Source organism: Tasmannia lanceolata, unplaced genomic scaffold, assembly GCF_043159265.1.
Source record: "Tasmannia lanceolata isolate RefF3 unplaced genomic scaffold, GAP_Taslan_0.1 ptg000015l, whole genome shotgun sequence".
NCBI lineage: Eukaryota > Viridiplantae > Streptophyta > Magnoliopsida > Canellales > Winteraceae > Tasmannia > Tasmannia lanceolata.
In genome coordinates this window covers 60,725,233-60,735,540 of record NW_027518692.1, presented here as the reverse complement: position 1 = coordinate 60,735,540, position 10,308 = coordinate 60,725,233, and the positions used below count along the sequence as shown (strand labels likewise).

General features: G+C 38.8%; 1 protein-coding gene across 2 annotated transcripts; it reads right to left on the bottom strand.

Moving 5' to 3' along the window:
- Positions 1–643: 643 nt before the first annotated feature.
- Positions 644–9,881, bottom strand: LOC143892809 (putative ribosome biogenesis protein RLP24). Of its 2 annotated transcripts, none has more exons than XM_077397680.1 (5): positions 9,689–9,881; positions 2,385–2,493; positions 1,647–1,760; positions 1,429–1,565; positions 644–1,193 (listed from the first exon to the last, which is right to left on the bottom strand). In XM_077397680.1, the coding sequence occupies exons 2-5, from the start codon at positions 2,463–2,465 to the stop codon at positions 1,019–1,021; spliced, it is 507 nt and encodes a 168-aa protein (XP_077253795.1). In that variant the 5' UTR covers positions 2,466–2,493; positions 9,689–9,881; the 3' UTR covers positions 644–1,018. The 2 variants fall into 2 exon arrangements, with proteins under 2 accessions (XP_077253795.1, XP_077253794.1); XM_077397679.1 differs by lacking the exon at positions 9,689–9,881 and adding an exon at positions 6,186–6,338.
- Between the last annotated feature and the right edge of the window lie 427 nt (positions 9,882–10,308).

The following is a 10,308-nucleotide window of genomic DNA, read 5'->3' as shown; positions in this document are numbered from 1 at the left end:
CTTATCTTATCCTAAAAATGATTGCATTTCCACTTCCTTTGATATTTCAGGAAAACAGAAAGAAAGAAGGGGTGGTGGTAATATCATTTCCATCAGTCACACTCACTATTACATAGTGGGCCCCATTGGATTGATCCAAATAAATTTTTGGGTCCGAATATGATGTGGATGCAGCCCATTGACACTCCTACAAAATTTTGACAAAGCATTGGGGAAAAATGAATTACCCAAATCCGGGAGTGGCCCACTATATATATATATATATATATATATATATATATATAGAGAGAGAGAGAGAGAGAGAGTTGGATCCGAGTATTCTCTAAGGTCTAGCTTGCTGACATCCCCAAGGCCCGTTCGTCATTGATTTTGAGAATTGATTGTGTTCAAAACTAATTATTCTCCTTAAAATTAAACGCAAAAGATGGTGCTTGATCTTGGTGCTCTTTTATTTTTTGAATTGGATTTTCTTGTTTGAGTGGTGGAGGGCATTCCCTTTGGAAATATAGGTTTTGATCGAGTGAAGTGTAAAGGCCATCAAAGATTACAAGAAAACAGTAGGCAAATGTCAGTAGGAATGCTCTGTAGAAGAAAAATATGACAACAAATAGCAAAACATCAAGTAGTTGAAAAACTGGCCTCATCATCAAAATCAGGTCCCTGTATTTAAAAAAACCCGTATGTAATCAGAGTACACCAAAATCTTCAATAGATTCTTTAAAGCTCAACAAATCAGAGATTTAAAACAGGAAAAAACTATGAGAGATACAGAAATAGCCTTAAAAATGTAAGAAAACAGGCAACACAGCACAACCCAATTGAGCTCTGAGGCTCCATATGAGTAAAGCCCTCTGTAGTGCCCAGAATGACATTGAGGTCATGAGCTTTATCCCAGCCTCCCACACACAACAGGCAACAGCATTCCACAAAAAATAAACCATTCCGACACCTAACCTTCGAAAATTTGAGCTCAGAACAATTTGGACATAAGACATTTCATTCTGTGGACAGAAACTCATCATTCTTCCATGAGACGATTCTCTTCTGATTGCGGGTTGGAAACTTGGACTTTGACCTTTGGAAGGGTGAGTGAAGGTTCCTGTTGGAATGCGGCAGGAGCTTTGACCATGTGAATGCTCTGTTCCAACTCCTTTGCCGCCTCCCTCTGCTCCTTGGCTTTCTTCCCCTTCATCCTGTAAAATTGTCAAAAAGCATTTACATGAATGTCCTAAATGTACATATAAGCAATTGTTTGAGAACTTGATATCAAATATAGGATTCACACAATGGCCTAGAAAAATTGCAAGCATTCATCTGCCCAGTAGAGCCAAAACCAGGTAGACTTGAGAGAGTCGATGATGAGGCGAGTTTTATAAGCACTGTAAACAAGGCAAGATAATAAACCAAATAGCAAGGTGTTGGAGAAACCTCAAAGCGTGGTGTTTTGCCTCTCTGTCCACTCTAACTTTGTCGATCTTCTTTATGGCCTTCAGTGTGTTCTCCGCAATATTCCGGTCATATCTCTCAGGCCTGTTTCGCTTCCTTTCGAACTCGAAGGTCGAATCCTTGAAATAAGAAGAAACAGTATTTTGTAAGTGATGTAATATATCAATACCAACCTGCAATGGGACAAAAGCCTTTCTTACCTGCGTCATATCCTTTCCATGCAAGCGTCTGTACGCCTTTGTCCATTTAACCTTACGAGGATTCCTCTTCATCTTGAAGTTCTTGTGGCATTTGGATCTGCAAAATCGGAAAATCTGCAGAAAGATGCTTGTCAAAAACCAACCTTGCCACCAAGATGACATCCAAAGCAATTATTTAGGGGAAGACAACCCACAATCCGTAAGATTTTTGCAGAGAGAGAGAGAGAGAAAGAGAGAGAGAAAGAAAAACACAATATCGTTGTTTTCCAGAACATCACTCCTCAATCCAAGACACCACTACAGTAGTGAAAGATCCACCTGAACATTGTGCATCGGTGCAGAACCCCATGTTTTTGCAACAAAGTTCTAATGCGTGGCAGGAAACAATAACCAATGTTTAAATTTTAAAAGCTTGGTAAAACCCAAGAAAAACACTGAATATTTGAAAAATAAAGCCAACAAACTGGATGAGATCGGCAATTCACTACAGCTTACAGAGAACATGAGAAACAAATCAACGTATCATAAATGAGCAACTCCAAAAACAAGAGCTTTTTCTGAGTCAAAATCAGCATGGAAATTAATCTAAATGAAGTGAATCTTATTTTGTGAACCAAAAACCTATATAGCTTCACCAGTGAGAATGCTTAAAAAATAAAAACAGCATAACTACTGCACAGCCATATTAGCATAAACTGGAAAAGAGAATGGAATAGGAGAAAAGAAACACAAATCTACCTTTGCATCATTCCGAACAAACTGAATACCGTGCCCCGGATAAATAGTGGATGAACAGAACCAACACTTCTCTAATCTCATTGCTTTCAATAGCCAGGAAAAAGTGCTTCTGTAGAAAAATCAGATTAAGACAGTTAAATATACGCCACCTGACAATTATTCATGTCCCAATTCTGACAATCAAATAGGGCTTCTCAAGGAATCAAAAGTTAATTTCTTTAGTGCTAATACCCAAACGTCTCAATGATATGCATAAATTGGATACAAATATCAATTCGGGATTACCTTACGTAGCCAAATTTATAGTAGCAAGCAATGGTCATCATCTCTTAACTACACTAGCTTTTTCAGTGGCGCACTTTTTTCAGTGGCGCACTTCAAAAGCTCAAAGACTACAGAATCTCAATGAAGTGTTACTTAAAATATAATTTTTTACATGGTATCTACATTACAAGAAGCAACCAAATAAAATTCATGTGATCTGTGAATATGTGAGAACCAAAGAAGCAACACAACACAGAATTATCCACTTATCTCTGTTAATGTGGTTTCCATCTCATATGGATGCCACAAGCTGTCAGCAGTTTCTGTTTACTGAAATGTCAAATTTATCCATTGTTTTCTTTCTTTCTTTTCTTTTTTGAATGGCAGATCCATTGTTTTCTATGATATTTTTTGGGATGGAATTGTTTTCTATGATTTTATCAGGCGGAGATATGGAAAATAAAATCGAAATTTTATAGAAACAATGTGATAAAACTGTGACAAGGTAGCAAATGGGAAGGGCTCTATTTACTTCTTTTCTTTCCTCTGATACTACATTACTACGCAATATTTATTTTGAATGGTAGGAATTTTCATTAAAAAGAACAAAAGAAAAGACCAATATGGTCGATATAAGATGAAAAGAAAAGTTAAATACAAGATAAGGAAGCTATCTTGTGCCCCAAGTCATAGGGGAGGAGGAAAAAGAAATCAAGGGCGGAGAAAGTCGAACAACTTGTACCCTCTTTCGATACTCCCTCCCTGGCTAGCATGTCAGCCACTACATCGGCTAATCTCCTAATGTGCTAGAAAGGGATGTTAGAATTGCCCACCCTATCCTCAATCTCATAAAAAAATCAAGCGAATCTCCACTGTCAAGTTTGGGAGCCTCTAAGCCATCGAATGACATTAAGAGAATCCCCTTCCACTACGACTTTGTCCAGGTCTTCACACTCTAGGAGTTTAATTCCCTAATATGTTGTGCGCACTATGGGTCCCACAAAAGCCCATTTCACTGCTCTTGTCTCATCTCTAAATACTTCCCTATACCTGATGGTGCAGGTACTAGATCCATCAAAGTTAAGCTTCAAGTAGCATGGGGCAGGAGACTCCCAAGACTGCACTATCTTGGGGAGCTATAGCAAAACTGCCTCCACCCGTTCCAAAGGTTAAAGGCAAACACAAATCTGAATGATGGTAGGATCTTTACCCAAAAGATTGTGAGAGCTATGACCTTATTGTAAAGGAAAGGACTTATAGAATGACCTTTGAATACTCGAGCATTGCTCTCTTTTCCACAGCACCCAAATTGTTGTTAGGAAAGATACATTCCAAAGAACCTTTCCTTTTTTCCTACATGGAACCAGTGACCAGACATCCAAGAGATCTATCAATTTTGCTGGGAACACCCAAAGCATTCCAAACATGCCCAATGCTCCGCTCCACACCTCCCTAGACACCTTACAATGAATGAACAAATGGTCCATTGTTTTTCCAGCCTCAATGCGCAGTGCACAATGATCGATGATTAGCATCTCCCACTTGCTTAAAAAATCCATCGTCTAAATCCTTTCAAGGATGGGCGGTCCAACCAAAAGCAAATACCCTAGCTGGTGCCTGTAAGTCCCAGACATTAGCTACTCTGGATGGTATGGAGCAAGACACAAGTTGCTGGTAGGACTTGACAGAGAACTCCCTAGATGAATTTCAAGTTCAAACCCTTTTATCCACATCAGATTGCTTAATGTAGCACCCTTCTAATGACTCAAGCAAGGTTTTAAATTTCGGACCGGTGGTGCCTGTAAGTCCCAGACGTTAGCTACTCTGGATGGTACGAAGCAAGACACAAGTTGCTGGTAGGACTTGACGGAGAACTCCCTAGATGAATTTCAAGTCCAAACCCTTTTATCCACATCAGATTGCTTAATGTAGCACCCTTCTAATGTCTCAAGCAAGGTTTTAAATTTCGGACCGAAATTTCGGATTTCGGTCAAGACCGAAACCGAAATGGTCTGAAACCGAAATCGGCGAAATGTACCAAATTCGGAAATTTCGGCAATTTTGGCGAAATTATAAAGAATATATGAATTTTTTCATCCATTACCAAATTTCGGCCGAATTTGCCGAAATTTCGACCCAAAAATTCGAAATTTCGTGTCCCATTAACAAATTTCGGGATTTCGGCTGAAATTTTGGTTTCAGTGGGGTCCGAAATTACGCCCGAAACCGAAATTTAAAACCTTGGTCTCAAGGAATCTGCCCACCAATGCAAGCTCTCTATCGAAAAAATTCCTTCTAAACACCGACCTCCACACACACAGATAATATAGGGATTCGCTAGCAATTTAGCAAAAAGACATTTTGCGGTTCACTTTCTCATGCGAGAAGAGACATTTAATTCACCATTTAATTCATCTGCTGCTAGGTGGTTCCTCTCCTGAAAAAGTGAGCTGAGAAATGACATTTTGTGAAATTGCCTAGTAAATCCCTATATATTTACACACCCATATTGCCTAGTAAATCCCTAATTATATTTGGGAAGTGATATATCCACCCCTTTTGATTACTTGGGACACCGAGCAGCAATGTATGTGGCAATCAGCCCCATTGAATCCTTCTGACGTTAAGTATATCAGCCCCTCTACAGTCACTGATACATTGTTGCTGGCTGTCCCAAGTAATCAATGGGGGTGGATATATCACTTCCCTTATCTCTGAATGTGCATAGAGATTTGCAGAAGTATTTTATTTGGAGTCCTTATTTGTTACGAACCCAAATCAGTTCGTAACGGAATTGGAATTGATCTTCTTACAGGGAAGATCAGCCTCTTGACCCACTTCGAGGGAAGGGTCGGACCTCCTTTGTGCACAAAGACACACTTTCCCATAATAAATTTCTGCATTTCTCCCCACAATATGCTTACAATGTTTTTATAAAGAAGAAAGAATGTTTATAAAGAAGGAAGCAAAGGACTCTCACTAATACTGGTCTCTGACTTCAACTGAACCTAAATCCTATAAACCAAATAATACTCAAACAACACTTATCACATAGATAGATATGATAAACTCTAACTCAACCACCTAAGTCCTAACCACTAACATTTATCTGACTGAGAATAAATAGGATAAGGCATGTAACATGGTTATTTTCCTTTTCATTCTCTATGTTTACAAAGTACTCTTTGATGTTTTTTGTCAATTTTTTGGTTCTCTTTTTCATAGGGATTTTGGTATTCTTTACACAGGAATACAAACAGAAATATGTACTAACCCTTAAGACAATAAACATTCGTATAACGAATTTAACACTCATATACTAATAAAAGAGGCATCAAGAAGAGAAAGCAGATAAAACAGGAAAAGAAAACAATAACTTGATTTTTTTTCACCTCCTTACTGTCGTCAATCGATTCAGATAAAGTGTGGGAAAAAACAAAGAAGCAAAGCTGTGAAAAACAGAAAGCTGATACCAGCAAGATCTGAAGAGGGAGAGAGAGAGAGAGAGAGAGAGAGAGAGAGAGAGAGAGAGAGTACCTTTCCGACGATCGAGAGAGACAAGGGCGGAGAAGGGGGAGTCCTAAGAGCGGTTTTTAGGGTTAGGGTAAGATAGAAGTGAAATCACAAGCGTGCGGATGGTGTGCCCAAACACGTTATTCTACGGGGATTTGCTAGGGGATTTCACGGAAAGGCATTTCGCGGCTGACTTATGAAAGAAAGAACAGCCACCTCAAATGAATAAAATAAATAAGACAAAATATGCTGAAAAGTGAACTTGTGTGGCAATTTTCTAAAAGTCAGCCACAAAATGTGTCACGCCCCGACCCCACTGTGTAAATATTGTCTGGTTCTGGATTTTCCCACCCTCCACGGTTTTGTTTTCCAGCAGCACTAAGGCTTTCTTCACTTCTTTTCCCCGGAAAGGAAATTTCCTATCCTTTCCAAGTGACGTGGCAGAAGGAAAAGGAATCTAGGGAAACTGTCAAGGAAAAGGTTTCGTTTTCCTTAGAAAGCCTCTTTCCGATATATTTAATCAGAAACCAAATATTGAGTAACAGGGAAAAAGTCAATTTCTACGTCATTTTCAGCTTTTGAATAAGAAATTCCACATCTGATAATATTTTTCCCTGGAAAAGGAGTGAACACAGAAATTCTGTCTTGTCAAGGTTATGTCAGGGAAAAAAAAAGGTTGTTTTCCAGGGAAAACAGCACCAGGGAAAAGAAGTGAACATAGCCTAACTGTGTCCGACCCACTCCACGGGCCTCGCCCATTGGAGATGTTGAAAATGCGTTTACACATGAGTCAAATATATAGCCAACAACTCTCTCCCTTTACGGTATAGGACCTCACAAAATGCCTTTCTATGAAATTCCCTAGCAACTCTAAATGATGTATCCTAATTGATTATTCAAGTTCATGCCTACAAGTGCTTTTACCTAAAATAAATTTAAGTTGAAATATTTTTGAGTTGTTTGGACCGTAAAATCCCTCCCAAGTTGAAGGGAAAGTTTTATAAGACAACTGTGAGGCCAGCAATGTTGTACGGCTCAGAATGTTGGGCCACCAAGAAGCAGCATGTGCAGAAGATGAGTGTAGCGGAGATGTGAATGCTTAAATGGATGTGCGGCCACACATGGTTATATAGAATTAAAAATGAAGACATTCGTAGAAAGGTGAGGGTGGCACCAGTTGAGGAGAAGATGAGAAAGCACATCTTAAGGTGGTTTGGACATATCCAACGTAGGCCTTTGGATGCTCTGCTAAGAAGAGACGACTCGTGCCAAATTGATGGAGTAAAAAAGAGGTAGGGGAAGACCGAAAACAACTTGGGTAGAAACAGTGAGGAAAGACTTAATAGCTGGGAACATAACAGAGAACATGACCTTGGATATGATAGAATGGAAGAAAATGAGCTACGTAAAAGAACCCAACTAGAGCCAGGATTAGAGTCGGGTAGATCCCTTTCACCTTCTTCATAAAATTTTTCTGAATAATTCATTTAGCCGACCCCAACTAGTTTGGGACAAAGGCTTTGTTGAGTTGAGTTCAGTTTGGACGGCATCTTTATTTCATAAAATTCCAAAGAGGCTACTTATATTTGCACAACCATGTTTTAATAAATGCATACAGTCAACTTGTCTTTTCTTTTTTTAATTGGTTTGTGAAAACTTTTCGGGACCGTAATAACCTTTGACCGTTGTTTAAGTAATAAAAAGATGAGTTAGTGCAATTATCAAAATATGGTACTACTAACTTCAGTAGCCAATTCACACTCAGCTAAGGTCTAATTTAAAAACTAGCGGTTCAAAAAAAAATTATAGTAGCTTGATATTTCTTAAGTAGATTAGGGCTCTTTCTCTTCCCTCTCTTAGGTAGATTAGGGCATTTATTCCCTCTTGTCAGTAAGAATTTTACCGTTAGGGGGAGATTTATAGGATGGTCCAGACTATTCACGTGTTGGGCCACAACTTAAATAGGGGGCCCCAAAAATCATTCCTACAGGCTGATTCTCTCCCTCTGATTTATAGGAGGACTGCACATTATGAAAACCTCCATAGAACGGAGGGTTAGGAATTAGGATCATACTATGGAAATGATTTTGGGGGCATGACCTATGTATGTTGTGGCCCAACAAATGAACAGTTTGGATCATCATATGAAGTGGCCCAAAAATACTGGGCTCGTTATGGCTACACACCATACAAATTATAAAGGGCGCTAATACCACCACCCCCACCCCCCCAACGGTTTCTCTGATAGTGGTTCACAGCTTTAGGATAAATTCACCCCTTTAACGTTTTTCTTTTGCCTTTAAAACCTAACCAATAACGTTATGGGGGCGGGGGGTTTTATCCATCAGAGGGGGGAAATATCATTTCCCATTATAAAATATCAACAGAGATTCTGTACCTCTCACTAATGATTTTAAATTTCGGTTTCGGTACCAGTTTCGGACCCCACCGGAATCGAAATTTAGGCTGAAATTTCAAATTTTCATTTGTAATCTAACGGAATCCAAAAATGCCTTTTTTATCCCGCCTGAAATTTTGGCCAAAATTTCAGGGGAATATTAGATAATGAATAAAATATAATTTATTTCTAAAATTTCGGACCGAAATTGTAGGAAACCGAAATTTCGACCGAATCGGTGAAATAAAGTACCGTTTCGGGTTTTAGCAATTTCGGTGTCGGTACAAACCGAAATCCGAAAATGAAATTTAAAACCACGCCTCTCAGTAACAAAGGGGAAATTATATTAGCACAACCATGTTTTGTTATTTGCACCAACGTATCTTGTCTATTAGTATTTAAAGCTGTCAAAAGGTTATTAGAGTTCCCAAAAACCTCTCACAAGCAAATTAAAAAAGAAAAGACAAGCTAGGCCTTGCAATTATCAAAACATGGTTGTGCTGATATCATTTCCCTTAACAAAGCTCTATCTTTATGAGTTTAGGAAAGGAATATGGGAGCATACAAACACAAAGGGGGTAGGATGGAAGTACCACCCTTGATATTTGATCCAACAGCAGCCTCTCGAAAAAGTGAGCTGTTGTTGGATCAAATATCAAGGATGGGATGATGAGTACGTGTTTGTACGCCCTTTCATGTAAAACTTCTAGCAATATGGGTAGGATGATGAGTACGTGTTTGTATGCTTTCATGTAAAACTTCTAGCAATATGGATACCCGTATATTCACTTCTCTTTTCTCTTGATTTGAGAGGAAAGTAAATAACAGTAGACATGGCTTGCATTTGGAAATTTTGCAGCCAACAAAGACAGCCATGTGAATAGTAAATGGCAACCAAACAATCCTAGGAAGTGGAAAATGTGTCCATTTACGCCAAAACATAAGCCTTACAATAGACACCCAATAATATTTTTTTCACCACCAATACCAAATAACTAGTAAGTGAAAACTACTAAATTTGAAATTTTAAGATTTGATTTAAATTCAATCTTATCTTAGGAATTTGGGATAATTTTGAGGCTTGAGGCTTCAGTTACTTTCTGCGAGTTTTAAGGTTCGGAGTACTAACCTGTTTTTGCTTGATCAGTTAATTACAATGCTGATGATGTACAGTAGTGAACTGATTTTTTTCTTTTTCTTTTTGGGCCGTCTTACTGCACTTTAAAATTCGTGACTAGAGGCGAAACTGAAGTCTAAGAACTGTTCGCCGGAGCGTATGCGGCACGGAAGGACCTGTTGGCTGTTTTGATGAGCTTTAGCGTGCGCGAATGGAGACCGACCAAGAGTACGTGAATGTCCTATGCTGAAATGCTCTAAAACAAAGTCAGACAAAGCAAAGGTCTACCGTTGTAAATCAGTTGAAAATGCAAATGATATTGTTTAGGAGATGATCATAAATAAATTAAGCAAAAACATAAACAGAACAGCAAATTAGCATGAACAGATTATGAATAAGAGTATAAAGAGTTCAGGCCTTCCCTGTTTGAGAGATGGATGCCGAACTATGCACGAGCCGGGTAGAGGAGGAGAGGTTGGAGCGGAGGGTCGTAAGGGGATGTTTGAAGGCCTTTTAGACTGCGTCAAGCTGCTGCCCCAGTGATAAATGATGGAAGGACAATGAAAATATAGAGAAAAATTGAAAAAAAATGTAAAAGGCTAAGAGAAGAAAATTGCAGATAAAATAGAAAG